Source organism: Scaptodrosophila lebanonensis, unplaced genomic scaffold, assembly GCF_003285725.1.
Source record: "Scaptodrosophila lebanonensis strain 11010-0011.00,11010-0021.00 unplaced genomic scaffold, SlebRS2 tig00000101-arrow-pilon, whole genome shotgun sequence".
Taxonomy (NCBI): domain Eukaryota; kingdom Metazoa; phylum Arthropoda; class Insecta; order Diptera; family Drosophilidae; genus Scaptodrosophila; species Scaptodrosophila lebanonensis.
The window spans coordinates 441,286-457,064 of record NW_022060569.1 but is presented as its reverse complement, the minus strand read 5'-3'; the positions used below and the strand labels follow the sequence as shown (position 1 = coordinate 457,064).

At 39.5% G+C, this 15,779-nt stretch overlaps 1 protein-coding gene across 1 annotated transcript in view; it reads right to left on the bottom strand.

Annotated features, from left to right (window-relative positions):
• Positions 1–7,157: 7,157 nt before the first annotated feature.
• LOC115628090 (forkhead box protein P1) overlaps positions 7,158–15,779 on the bottom strand; it is a 211,528-nt gene continuing 202,906 nt past the window's right edge. Inside the window, exons 6-7 of the mRNA XM_030524067.1 lie at positions 7,549–7,650; positions 7,158–7,370 (exon numbers count right to left, since the gene is read on the bottom strand). Coding sequence (XP_030379927.1) covers positions 7,158–7,370; positions 7,549–7,650 — 315 coding nt within the window. The remainder of the gene's footprint in view (positions 7,371–7,548; positions 7,651–15,779) is intronic.

The window sequence follows — 15,779 nt, the reverse complement described above, 5'->3', positions numbered from 1 at the left end:
TTTTTTGTCAAGAACAGAAAATGTTCATTTAAATACCTTAAATGCCTTCCTACTGGTAACTTATAAGGTGAAAACATATGGGTAGGTTATGCACACACAAAATAAATACAATTGAAAACATTATATTGAGCCGGGTTAAGACGGGCAATACCTGCTAGTACTTTATATTGTCGGAGATGCTTCCTTCTGCATGTTACATACTTTGCACAAACCCTACGGGTACAGGGTATAAAAATAAACTTGACCTGCCTAGGACTTAGGGGAACCTCGATACCAAGTTTGGTTATTCTAGCTCTTGTACTTCCTGAGATCCTTGCGCTCATACAGACAGACGGACAGACGGACGGACATACGGACATGGCTATATCGACTCGCCTTGTCATCCTGATCAAGAATAGATATACTTTGTGGTATCTGCCACGCCTCCTTCTGCCTGTTACAATCGCACAAAACTTGTATACCCTTTCACTCTTTGGGTACAGGGTATACAAATTGAGACTTTTGTCACGGAGGCAAGCAATTGCGCTGGACTGTTTAAGGCAATACATTTTTTTTAATTGCCGCCGAAGCCTGCATACCTTAAATGATGCACGTGAAATAGAAGCCACCTCACGTTTCAGTTTTTGAGGGTCCGGGAAACAAATAACTTGGACTACTCTGGTCAACGAGGATACCGGAGCAACATCACAGACTAATTCACTTGAGCTTTTCCCGCGAATATATATTTGTGGAGGCTTGACTTTTTTTGGTTCCCCTTCTTTTGCATCAGTGCACATTGGGCCAGACGGCGGGGGAATATTATTTGCCCTTCGGCTAGCTATCCCCCGTCTCACAGCCATGTGTGGTCAAAGGCGTCAATAGGTCTACCGATAAAAAAAGAAAAACTTAACAGAGAGAAGAAGCTTTGAAATACTACTAATAAAGCTAATTTTAAAAAGAAAAAAAAAAAAAAAAACTATTGGAATCTCAGACCCGGTGCGAGAGATGCTTTTATTATAGGAAGAGACAGTTCATTCACTTGAGAGCAGGTGAAAATACTTACTGTAATATGAGCATAAAACCGAAAAGGATTGTGCGATGCAGAATCAGTTACTACTACTAAGAAAAATGGGAAGATAATTTCTTGTCGTTCTGGAAGGAACTGAGAAATTAAGACGACCTAATAAGAAAGGAGAATCAACACTACCGGCAATCAGTTTGTGGATAAATACAGCACCAAGGACAGTCCTCCGATTAGCTAATGACGGAAGATTAATAAGCAGAAGTCTGCTCGAGTAAGGCGGCAAACGAAGGTTGGGATCCCAGTTTAAACTGCGAAGAGCAAAAAGAAGGAATTGTTTCTGAACAGACTCAATGCGATCCTGATGCGTTTTGAACTGCGGACACCAAACGCATGAGCAGTATTCTAGAATAGGCCGTACCAGTGAACTGTAAAGTAGTTTAGTGGTATAGGCATCATCAAATTCTTTGGACCACGTTGTTTACGATAGAAGAATTATGAAGATTGAAGTTCAATTTTGAATCAAAGAGTACTCCAAGATCTTCGACAGTATAAATACGTTGCAATAATTCATTGTCAATCGTATAGGTGACAAGTTGAGGTCTGGTCCGATAAAAGGACATAAACTTACATTTTGAGCAGTTAAGGTGTAATTGGTTAACCAAGCACCATCTCTGCATGCAGTTCAGATCATTCTGTAAGCGAGTGTGAAAGAGAGGATTGTTATATGATAGGATGAGCTTCACATCATCAGCATACATCAGTATGTGAGAATATGACAGGATAGAAGGAAGGTCGTTTATAAAAAGAGTGAATAACAATGGACCAAGATGACTACCTTGAGATACACCCGAAGTCACACGAACAGGTTAAGAGATATCCGATCTGAGCAGTACTCTCTGGGTCCTATTTTTAAGATAGGACGAAACCCAAAGCTAAAAATTAGAAGGAAACCCAATACGATCAAGCTTCAACAGGAGTAGGTCGTGTTTCACTGAATCAAATGCATTACTGAAATCAGTAGTACTGAATGAGTAGGGGAGATAACCGACTTACACAGATGCTGCAAAGTGGAAGTAATTATTTTTTCAAATAATTTAAGAATGGCGGACAACTTAGCGATACCTCGATGAAAAAACTTAGCGACTAAGTCAACAATAGCCGAATCATTGCTTGCATTTTCATTATAAAGAAAAAAAGAAGAAGGCAAAGCTGACGATTTACGTTTGCAGTTCACAAAATTGTAAAACTGCTTAGGCTCTTGATCAAATTGAGCTTTATAGCGCTCAAGCTACTTAGTGTAACACTGAGAATTGAGAAGAAGAAAGATCGATTTGGCTATAGAGTATTTTGAAAAATCCAAACAAGATCCAGTTTGCTTGAACTTTTTAAAATACCTAGATTTCCTATTCTTTAAAGTGGAAAGTTGCTCATTAAACCAAGGAGGTTTAATTGAGGAATATGGTACAACGCTATAGGGAATGCAGACATGCTTCGTAAAGATAAATCGAGATTTCAATAGTAGGGTAATACGGATCTTCGGGAATAGATAGAGGTGAAGATCTAGAGATTACAGCATCTGTGCCCTCGTTTATAAAAATGAGGTCAAGCAGTCTATTTAGGTTATTAAAAATTGAATTAATTTGAACCAAAGACAATTCAAAGAGAGAATCAAGAAAGTCATGATGTGATGAGGCAATAAGGTGATCAGAGCCATTAAAAAACCCCGGGGAATATTTGGCAGATTGAAATCACCGACCACAATTAGGGCGTCATTATCCCGTAAAGAAGAAGATACTTTGCTGATACAATTTATATGGTGCATATAAACTTGAAAATCAGCAGATGGAGGAATATAAGAGCAAGTGATAAATACAGCATGTGAAGATAGAACTACTCTAACCACAATAAATTCTACTTCAGCATTCATATTTTTATAAACAAGTTCTGATCGAGGGGTGGATTTGACTGAGATCAGTACACCACCACCACGACGATTTGGGCGATCACGCCTATAAATGGTAAAGATATTTGACAGAATTTCATAGTCAGAAACAGAGTCTTTTAACCATGTTTCCGAAAATGAAATAAAGTCAGATTCGAGCGCTATGCTGTCTTTAAATAAGTTTTTAAGCTTAAATAAAAGACCTCTAATATTTTGATAATGTAGAGTAAACGGAACGTGAACATGGTCTAGTTTTTTGAGGCATTACTGGTGGTAGGCTGAGTAGAGGGGGCAACAGGCAATGAAACAGGGGCTGGTAGAGTTCTTTTTCTTTGTTTGAACTCATGAACAATCATATGAGGAGGCCAAAATTTAGGGTCACAAATAATAGGAAACAGTTCAACGGAGACTCTAATTTTAAACGACGCTATTTCGCGAGGTTCAGAGAAATTAAATTTAGAAATGGAAACACTAGCTAAAATTTTGCTAGCTATAGAAGTTTTAATGGATTCGCAAGTCGTATCAGCGGATAACTTCGATACAAACACTTTTTTCTGAGGAGCCATGACATTAAGAGTAGGAGGATTGGGAGCAGAAGATGTAACCTCCGCCACTTTAGGCGTTAAGTCTGAAACGCGTGCGGACCTTTTTGAAGCAGTACTCAAGACTGATTTTTCATTGTTCGCAGGCGGAATGTTAACCAGCGTCGATGAAACTTCAATTGGAGAAGGCAGGGAGAGCCATCAAATATATTTGGGGAAGCTAACTGAGATAGAACTGGAGAAAAAATCTCATAATGAGGAGTTGCTGGGAGGGGCAAATGTGGCAAGGTTGAGCCAGAAGGGATAGATGGGGGAATATTTAAAAATTGAGAATCCAACCGGCGTTTTGCTGGAGACTCAAATTTATGCTTGCTTAGCAAGTCGATACCCAAATCGAAATCGCTGGCAGTTTTTTTGAAATCTTCTGCAATTTTACAAATTGGTTTTTCACGCTGTTATGCACACGTGAAAAATCACATTCCATATAAATACATACCGGGCATGACCATTCCAAGCCGCCGCAACCATTTTTGGCCTTAGCAACTACCTTGTCGTGGTCACGACCGGTAAGCCCTGCACACTTAATATGCATCATATATTGTCACACAACCAGCAGCTAATATACTGCGGTTGAGCAACATCATAAGCATCCTTAATAGTGCAAGATTTTTAGCAGGAAGCCATATTCAAAAACAAATATTAAATTCCCACTGTTGCTAAAAACGGTGTAAAGTACAAGTAAACAGACTGAATAGACGGGAGAGGCTACTGGCAGCAGCAAAAGCATAAGCTCTAACACAAGAAATGTTAGAGAGCGAAACACAACAAAGTGCGTGAGCGCGATGCACAAAAAGAATAAAGCACAAGCAAACACACACACACACACTTGTGTTAAAGAAAGGGAGCACAAAAACGATTGTAGAAAAAAGGGCACAAGCACAAAAAACAGCCGTCACTATGCTTAATTAAAATGAGTATAACACAAAATTGTAGTGCACAACTGATAACAGAAAATCTCGGGCTTACCGCTTAGGCAACAAATTTTAAAAATTTGTACATTTCATGTACAGAGTATAATAAATAAAATCACAAAATTTCAAAAAACGAAAAAATACGTACATATATTTTTATTTTGCCAAAGCAAAAAACCGCATTGAAATCAGACAAAATTACATAAAATCGCTGGCCATGCTCTTCCTGTAGCTATGCCCGCAGCGTTCAATTTTGTTCTCCATAGACACACGCATATAAACATGCAGAGACACAATTCTGATGTAAATGTATGCTATTGAAACTGTACATATACCTCCTATATGTATTAAATAATTTGTATTTAATTTAATAAATAAAATTAACAAAATTTTTTTTTTCCTTTCTGGTGGGAGGTACAGGGTATTTAAGAGTTGATCTCGGTCGACTTTAGCATTCCTTTCTTGTTTTGACTTAAAGAGCAGTGAATAGTATTTATACTCTGTACATGAAATGTACAAGAGTATAATAGGTTTGCGGCAAGGGAAAAATGTAACAGGCAGAAGAAGGCGTGGCAGACCCCACAAAGAGTATATATTCTTGATCAGCATGAAAAGACGAATCGATCTATGTCTGTCTGTCCGTATGAACACCTGGATCTCAGAGACTATAAGAGGTAGAGACACCAAATTTTTCACAAAGATGCCTTATGTGTCGTATGCTATACGAGTTTGTTTTATATTTTTGATTTTCCCCCGCCCCCCACTTCCCCGCTATGGGGTTTTTTCCGTAACGCCATTCTTATAATCACCTATATCTCGGAGACTATAAGACCTAGGGAGATCAAATTTAAGTCCAAGATGCCTTATGTGAGCACGCAGAAAATATGTTTTGGAATCCGCCCCCATCTCCAACCAAAAACCGCGATTTTCCTTAACTCCCGTAATTCTTGTAATTTCGAACTCAATTTTGCAAATACACCCAGTTAGTGATTATGTATCCGTATGCCAAGTTTCATCATGACAGACCGATTTAACAGGAACTTATAGCCATAAATATAATTGCTGCCCAAGCGTTGCCCGCAGCTGTGTTGATGTTGGTGTTTTGGTTGTCTGCAAACTTGCGCACACACACACACACACACACACGAATAGACATATCGGCATATACATACAGTTAGTGATTATGTGTCCGTATGTTAAGTTTCATCATGATCGGTCAATTCTGAAGCAAGTTATAGCCATAAATAAAATCGCTGCCTTCAGCTCTGCCCGCAGCGCTGAACGCATCTGTTGCTGCTGCTTTGGTTCAACTTTGTACTGAATACACACACGCATATAAACACGCATAGACACGAAGATGTAAATGTATGCTGTTGAAACTGTACTTTGTATGTATGTATGTACATATGTATTGAATATATATTTTTTTAATTTAATGAATTAATTATACTCTGTACATGAAATGTACAGAAGTATATTAGGTGTGCGGGAGCTGAAAAATGTAACAGGCAGAAGGAGACGTGGCAGACCCCACAAAGTATATATATTCTTGATCAGCATGACGAGACGAGTCGATCTAGCCCTGTCTGTCCGTCCGTATGAACACCTAGATCTCAGAGACTATAAGAGATAGAGACACCAAATTTTGCACAAAGATGCCTTATGTGTGTATTCTATACGAGTTTGTTTCATTTTTTTGATTTTCCCCCCTATGGGGGTTTCCCCCCTCCCCTCTCCCACGCAAATGCGATTTTCTCTAACTCCCGTAATTCTTGGAATTTCGAACTAAAATTTTGGAAATACCCCCAGTTAGTAATTATGTGTCCGTATGCCAAGTTTCACTATGATAGACCGATTTACCAAGAAGTTATAGCCATAAATATATTTGCTGCTGCAGCGCTGCTGCAGCGCTGCCCGCGGCTGTTGTTGATGTTGCTGTTTGGTTGACTGCGAAAATGCTTACACAGACACGAATAGATGCGCATAGGCATACATACACTCACACAGACGCAATTGCTATGTAAATGTGCAATTATACACCCCTTACGTGAGTTCGAATACCGAGAAAGGTAAAATCGATCATTGAATTTTTTTTTATTTTCTTAATTTTTTTTATTTTCTATAATTATTGTAAACATATGTACAGAGTATTTCAAAGTCGGGACACCCGACTTTAGCTTTTTTACTTGTTCTTTTTTTTCTCTATCTCTTTTGATCTTATTGTTATCATAAGTGTATTGTTAGTACATAAGTGTTGCCTAATTTTTTATAGCCTGTACCCAAAGGGTGAAAGGCTATACACACAGAAGGAGGCGTGGCAGACCCCACAAAGTATATATATTCTTGATCAGGATGAGAAGCCGAGTTGATATAGCCTTGTCCGTCCGTCCGTCTGTCTACAAAATTTATATATAGAATGAGCTTGTAAGCATTGTTTTTCTGGTAAGTGTATATACTTTGTGGGGTCTAACGTGCCTCCTTCTGCTTGTTACATTTTTCATGTACAGAGTATACAAAAGACGTTACGTAATAATAATGATATCTGAAAAACAAATAATTAATTAAACCAGCTCCCCATTCTATTAAAATGGCAAGCTTTCATAGAACGCAGGCAAGTATCTCATTTCCCAAATTAATGACTAAGTAGTGTATGAGTACGAATGTAATAAAAAAGTAATAGAGGGAAAAAGAAAAAAAATTTAACCCACATACCCAAAGCTCAGGCTTACAAAATAATTCGAATTTGTCGCATTGCTTGTACCAGTAATTGATGCTATTGTGTTAGAAACTGCTGAAGTACGCTGTGGGCGCCGTTTATAAAATTCGATTTCATCTACAGTCCAAACCGCACCTTTCACATTCTCTACTCTCGTAAAGCATTTGTGAAGCGATAAATTATGACGGACAGCGTTCTAGGTAGGATTTCATAAATAATTTAATAACGGCATTTAAAAATCTTTAAACTTTCTGAACTTGTACCGTAATGAAATTATGGACATTATTATCTGGTACATTTGATGATAAGTAAATATCTGATATTGAAAGCTTTATATTATTTGTATGGACATACGAGTTTATTTCCTTTATTACCTTCCAAGTTGCTGCGTTTCGGCGGAAATAACAAAAAGTGTTCTGGAACCAGTTATATATTTCATTCAACGTCAACTGTTTGTCGGGAGAGTCAATAATTGCCTTTAAATGAAATAGAAAAATTTTAAAAATATTAATAGAAATCATTTTGGTAATTTTTATTTCATAAATTATTTAAATAAAATAAATACAGCATGAATGATGACATTTGTTTATGTACAGTTGCGACAGCATACAATTACAACACAATCATGTCTATGCCAGTTTATGTGCATGCAGAGCGTGGGCAGAGATTACATTTATGCATATGACTGCATTTCAAATTGACTTATCTTGATGAAAGTTGGCTTACGGATAGTAACTTACTTTTATTCAAACATTTGGAGAATTACGGGAGATATGGAAAATCACTAAAAGCGCGGTAGCGGGGAGGGTAGGATTGAAAGAAACTCAAAGTTGGGTATTCTAGCTCTAATATTTTTTGAGATATTTGCCTTCACCCGGACGGGCGGGCAGACGGGCATGACTATATCGACTGGTCTTGCTATACTGATCAAGAATACATATATATATTTTTAGCGATAACAAACAAACGATATTTAATTAGTTTTTAATTAAAAGACACGCGGAAGTCTTTGATTATAAGAATTGGCTTTAATATGGCTTGGAAATGTACAAAAAGGTTTTTAGTGCGGCTATTACCAAATGAGTAATTTGCTTGTACAAGGAAAATGGAGAGCGCAATAAAGAGTGCAAAAGAAGGACTTAATAATTATACAAGGTGCTCCAACAATATACATTCCCACTAAACTATTTTATACTTTGGGAATAGGGTATAATTACTACTTCTACTTTGCAATTATTTGTAAGTCTGTATTATGTCCTGCTCAATATGGCTTCATAAAAAATCCGCCGGCATTGAGTAATCTACATTTTTAGTAGTATTCTGTGAATCACAACTTCATATTATGTTATAGTTGCTCTCAGTGCATAATGAGACTGAAAGGACACACTGAACTAGAGGAATTGTACATAGCCACCAAGGTCTGCATTAAGGAACAGCTTAGCTCTGAATCTCATGACGCATCGTTTTCTGCCGCTTCGGCACCTTGCCCTGCATTACCGTCATCAATTAAATTGCCTAGGATTGCGCTATTTGTTTATATTTGTTGGCAACTATGTAAACTAAAATATCTCATATAGAAAAGTTTATCCATCCCTTCAGATTTTTAAAAGGAGCTGCATTGGATACGATAAAGGCATTCCAAGTTTTGTTGTTGTTGTTGTTTTTGTTGTTGTAACAGGTGGGTTATATTTGCAATCTGTCCAATTGGACAATCAGCAAATTATAATGGGAGAATATTGGCATTAGGATTTTGTATTATGTGTGCCTTAGGGGTGCGGAAGTGTAGTTTGTGCGATGACGGTCAAGCGGGTGATATCTTCTTAGACGGCGGGTGGAGGTGCTGTTGTCAAGAAGGTTAATGGCGGGGGGATTGGTGTGGCTGTCCGGTCGCTCCATGTGGGCTCTGCTCAGTCTGGAAATCTCCTGATAAGCCCATGGGACTCCAAGCTCGTTGTGAATCTCCACGGTTGAGTGGAATAGGTGCGCATTGGAGATGATTCTGAGTGCTTTGTTTTGAAACTTTTGTATGATATTACAGTTGGTTCGGCAGGCGGTGTCTCAGATCGGAATTCCATAGGTCCACTAGGGTTTCATTATAGCATTATAAATTAAAAGCTTGAAGCGCAGCCTCTGGGTGGACCTTTTGCTAACAAGCCACAGATGCTTTTTGAGCCTTTCGTTTAGCTGTGATCTTTTGCTGAGTAGGTGAGGTCTCCAGGTAAATCTTCCGTCTAGAACCAGACCCAAATACTTGGCTGTATCACTGCTAGGGATAGTTGAGCCGTCCAGTTCAACCGGAAAGGTAGTCTCCACTTCTTAGGGCTAAAGTGGTTTAAGTGGGGTTGACCATCATATTCCATCTCTTTAGCCAGATATTAATGGAGTCAAGCTGCATTTGGAGGATATCAGTGGTAGTCTGTGACGAGACATCGCTTTCCAAGAAGGCCGTGTCGCCGGCATAGGTGGCAGCCAGTAGTCTTCTATCCTATATGATAGGCATGTTAGCAGTACATAGCGTATAGAGGACTGGGCCCAGTCCGGCTCTGATGTCTCTTATGTCGGAACCTTCATCTCCGCACTTCACGAAGAACTTTCTGCAATAATTGTTGATATTTGGAGCAGCAACAAAGACTCAGAAGACACATTTAAGCAGTCTAATATTACAGAAAATTAAAGTGAAAATCGGAGATGAATATAATACTATGTTGATATGGGAAAAAGTGGAAGCCTTCGCCAATTATATAAAAAAGCACATGCCAAGTTGTGATTGAGCTCTTTAGAAATTCAAACAACTAGAGAAGCTAAAGTCGGGTGTCCCGACTTTGAAATGCTCTGTACGTATGCTTACAATAATTATAGAAATTAAAAAAAGTAAGACAATTAAAAAAAAACAATGTTGATCGATTTTACCTCTTTTGGTATTCGAATTCACGTAAAGGGTGTATAATTGCACATCTACATAGCAATTGCGTCTTATAGTCTTCGAGATATAGGCGATTATACGATTGGAAAATCGGGAAAACCCCCATAGGGGGAAATTGGGGGAAAATCAAAAAAATAATACAAACTTGCACAGCATACACACATAACGCATCTTTGTGCAAAATTTGGTGCCTCTAGCTCTTATAGTCTCTGAGATCCATGTGTTCATACGGACAGACAGGCAGACGGACAAACAGACAGGACTAGATCGACTCGTCTCGTCATGCTGATCAAGAATATATATACTTTGTGGGGTCTGCCACGCCTCCTTCTGCAAGTTACAAATACAAATACAAATTATTCAATATATACAAGTACAAAAGTGGAGATATGTTCATGTACAGTTCCAAGAGCATACATTTACATCAGACTCGTGTCTCTGCGTGTTTATATGTGTCTATAGAGCACAAAATTTAACCAAAGCAGCAACAAAAACAAGTAGAAAAGGTAAAGTCGGGTGTCCCGACTTTGAAATACTCTGTACATATGTTAAGAATAATTATAGAAATTAAAAAATTAAATAAATTTAAAAAAATTTTGACCGATTTTACCTCTTTCGGTATTCGAACTCACGTAAAGGGTGTATAATTGCACATTTACATAGCAATTGCGTCTATGTGAGTGTATGTATGCCTATGTGCGTCTGTTCGTGTGAACATGTTTGCAGTAAACCAAAGCACCAGCATCAACAACAGCCGCGGGCAGCACTTGGGCAGCAAATATATTTATAGCAATAACTTTTTGTTAAAGCGGTCTATCATAGTGAAACTTGGCATAAGGACACATAATCACTAACAGGGTGTAAATGCAAAATTTGAGTTCAAAATTTCAAGTTGGTGAAGGGGGAGGGAGGGAAATTCCAAAACACACATTTTCTAATTTCGTATTCACATAAGGCATCGTGGACTAAAATTTGGTGTCCCTAGGTCCTGTAGTCTCCGAGATATAGGCGATTATACGAATGGAAAATTGGGAAAACACCCATAGTTGCGTAGTGGGGGGGGGGGGGGGGGGGGAATAAAAAAAATAAGACATACTCGTATAGCGTATACATAACGCATTTTTGTGGAAAATTTGGTGTCTTCTGCCATAAGGCATCTTGGACTAAAATTTGGTGTCCCCAGGTCTTATAGTCTCCGAGATATAGGCGATTATACGAATGGAAAATCGGGATAACCCCCATAGGGGGGAAGTGGGGGGAGGGGGTGAAATCAAAAAAATAAAACAAACTTGCACAGCGTACACACATAAGGCATCTTTGTGCGAAGTTTGGTGTCTCTACCTTTTATAGTCTCTGAGGTCCAGGTGTTCATACGGACAGACTGACAGATGGACAGACAGACAGACAGACAGGGCTAAATCGACTCGTCTCGTCATGCTGATCAAGAATATATATACTTTGTGGGGTCTGCCACGTCTCCTTCTGCCTGTTACATTTTTCACCTCCCGCAAACCTAATTTATATATATCTATACTAGCAGGTATTGCCCGTCCTAACCCGGCTCAATATAATGTTTCCAATTGTATTTATTTTGTGTGTGCATAACCTACCCATATGTTTTCACCTTATAAGTTACCAGTAGGAAGTTCTTGACAAAAAATTTTTCAGTAGTCCGTTACATTTTTGTTCTTGCCAAACTATTTCGTTAAAAGAACATGACCACTATAACTAATATTTTTTAAAGCTCGTTTTCCCCCCTTTGGAGCTAGAATTTTCCAAAAGCCTTTCTTAGTGTGCTCCTACACTATGATTGATACTATGAAAGGATACTTGAGTCCAAATTTCATCTTTTACCGTTTGGGCTGTGCGTTGATCACCAATTAGTCAGCGCAAACTGTTTTATATATAGAGATAACGCAACGTTTTAAGATAGACTATGTGAAAAAAGGGGAATAATTATAAGGTATATCCTAATTTTAAATTCACATTTGAGTCTTTTCGTGCCATATTGAGTCAATACGGTCACGCCCAAACCACTGACAATTCTCATCTCAATTTGCTAGAGTAAAACTTTCGATAGTTGAAGCCACCGATACCATCAAAATATCGAAGTTTGAATGCAATAAGCAGAATATTTAAATAATAAAATCTAATTATTTATTGAGATCAATAAGAACAAATCATATACATACATCTGCCCGCAATGCGAAGGAGAATATGCGTATCTCCGTTATTCGGTTTCTGCTTTACTATCGGTTACGCAGTCGTTGCCTAGCGACGGTAACTGTAAACTTTTGGCGTTTTGCATTTGCAATTAGCATTAAATGGTCAAAACGAAAGAAGAAGAGCGAGCCAATGACTTGCAGTTGTTGTTGTTTTTAGAGCATTATTTTATTTACAATCAAACAACTGTGTTCGATTGCCCAATGTATACATTAATACGAATGTACATACATGCTATATTCATACACAGGCATACATACATACATATGTATGTTTCTCTTTACTTTTTCAACCGTACGTAGATAACCGCACACATAGACACGAACTAGTGTCTCACTTTTTGCTTTGACTATTTCAATCGTTTGCACGCAACTACACGAACAGGTGCTTGCATGTGTGTGTGTGTGTGTGTGTGTGTGTGTGTGTGTGTGTGTGTGTATGTATACTTAGTTGTCCCCAACTGTTTGATATTTTGTATTGTTTGTTCTGCCTGCTTTTGTAAAATGCATATTTTGAAAATCCTTGAATGCAAAGTTGTAGATTTAGTTACGTAGATTACATTACCCAAATTTTAAATCGATCGGACTTAATTTATAACACAAACTTTTCATTTGAAATAGTGAATAAATATTAAAACCCCAATAATTCAAGCCCCAACACAAAATCGAAAATCTAAGTATGCAGTTTTGTTTGTATTCTTTAATTGATTTTAGAAACTAAGTTTTAAGTCGATCGGCTAAAAAATGCGGATTTTTCAAACAAACTTTGGAGCTCGTTTTCCCCCTTTTGGAGCTCGAATTTTCCAAAATCCCTTCTTAGTGCGCATCTACATCATGATAGGATACTTGAGCCCAAATTTCAGCATCCTAGCTTTTACCGTGTGGGCTGTGGGCTGTTGACGCGGTTTGCTTTTGTGCCCCAACAAAACCAAGTATACAGTTTTTCTTGGAATTGTTCTGAGAGTATACAAACTAAGTTTGAAGTTAATCAGATGAAAACTGTAGATTTTTCATACAAACGTTGGAGCCTGTTGAATATAGCATAGAATATGTAAATTAGTTATTTAATATCTGTAACTATGGTTTGCCTTTTGCAAAGTGTTTGCAAATTAAAAGCCGAGTTAACTAATGCGAAAGTTTGCGGACGATACGTTGCGCGTTTATTGTTTTCGGAATTAGACTGAAGAATACAATTCAAAATTATAATAAGCTAAGCCCGCAGCGTCGCCGTCGCTGCTGCGGAGTCGCTGCCGCTGCCGCAGAGTCGCCGCCGCCGCTCCCACGAAAGTGCAGCGTTAGCACCGGATGTCCGTCACTGCCAACAGTGTCGTTGCAACACATCTGGCGCAACCACAACTCTGGTCATTGGCTTTTCAGCAGTTGCCAATCGTCAGTGGTTAACTACTCCCCCTCTCGAAGACCGACCGTCCTCGGTCGCGTTTAAATTTTCCAACATCTTCGCAATCTTCTGGGAGTACCGACGTTTGCCTGCCAGCGTACGGAGCCAGTAGATTCCAGCCCCCACAGCGCAAGCCAACAGCATTATGCCGAGGGAAATCGCCAATGTATTTCCGACTGCAACACTGTCTCTAACCTCTTTGATATGGTTGAGGTTATTCTCGCTCAGTCGATGAATGTAGGGAAGGCTGAGTATCGTGTCGTGGCCGCTGATGTTTAGAGACGGTGCCGCGGCCACTACCGGGAACCGATTTTGCACGCTCTTGCGATTGAAGTATCGTGTGCCATTTACCGTGGCGTGGGACGAGAAGGTGACAAGGTTTGTTCCGTTCACCTTTATTGCGGCGCAGTCGTCGTAGGTGAGCACCGTGGTGCGATCATTTATGCCGATGATGCCGTCGTCCACTACGGTGACAGGGAAAAGGTGACTCGGCTGTGTTTGGCAGTGGGCCGAACCCCCTGCATGGAGGCCTTGTGCGCAGCTACTGTTCTTGGCCCGCTTGCAGAATGTGGCAGTAGTAGTTTGTGAGCAATTCGCCACAGCCAGCATCTGACCGTCGCAATCAGCAACCAGATTGTCGTGGAGTTGAAGTACGGAACCGTCGTGGGCGACTGGGAAAATGGTTATCTTTCTGCATTGCCTGCTTATTATAGGGAATTCAATTATAAAACTTATAACATTATTCTTACGTTCTACCTTAATATTAGACACTTTCAATATATCTGTTATAGGGGTCCCTGTAATTTGGTCAGTGAGAATATTTATAAGATCAGAATGATCTACTATTGCTGGGTTTATTAAATTTATCCTTTCCAAGGTTAAAGCAAGCATAAGATTCCCTATTTCTGTTATCATCATTCTATTGCGCGTTGTTAGAGTTTCAAAGAGGTAGCCGGTATCGGCCTGTTTATCTTTAGAGGACTTAATGATTCTGTTTACCGTGTCGGTCAGTTGGTTAATTTTCTCCTGCATTTTAGAGTTTATTTAAATTTGCCTATTGCTTGCAGTGACCAGCTGCATCTGTGTCAGTTCTGCCTTCCTAAAGTCGTCCGCGTCTGGGGTGCCTGCTACAACCTTAAGAGCTGTTCCCAAAAAGTCGAGGCTTCTTACACTGCGATGTTGCACATCGAGAGCAGACAACATGTCCAATACGTGTCCAGTGTCAATTTCCAGCAGCTTCCTCATGTGGGATTGTGGAAACATTTCCGCCAACTTCATAGTCTCCTCCGTCATTGTCCTATAGTCCGTGAGGTTAGTTGTGCCGTAAGTATCCGTAACTGTCCCAAAGTAGAATGTCCCCGTCCATAATCGGTATGTAGTCCGCGTGCGTGTAGTCCGTGCTGTTGTCACAGACACGATTGAAAGCATGACGAGCGTAATCCTAAAATGTCGAAACTACTATTACTAAAAGAGTAATGAAATAATGGTTTTCTAAATTCAACGGAGATTGTCCTCCCCTCAATGAGGACCGTTGTCCCCAAGTCCGCTTCGACCCTTTTTTCGACACACAAAGGTGACAACTTGTTGCCTAGTCTGCGGTTTGTCTTTACCAGAACCCTTTCACCCGCTTCGAAGACTCTGTTCTGACGTTCCCGATTAGCCCTGGTATTCTGCTGTATTTGGCCCTTTCTATTCTACCTAACCTCACTGGTGCACTCCGGCGGAGAGTTAAGTAATATGTCCTTAGGTCTCCTCTCAACCACTGAGTGGATGGATCTGTTGTACTCAATGGTGGCCTGCAAGATAAGGTCAACCGTGTCAACTATACCCCTTTGGAGCTTTAAGCACCGGGCAATTTCCAGAAGAGTGCTGTGGAAGCGTTCTACCTGACCATTAGACGTGCTGTGAAGGGGAGGTGCATTCACTACACTTACGCCGTAATTGTTCAAAAGCAGACACCTAATGGTCTCTGATTTGAATGCGAGCTCATTGTCGCAATACACCTGCTTAGCCGAAGGGAACATATTCATCAAGACCAGCAGAGGCGGTCTCGTATCTTCT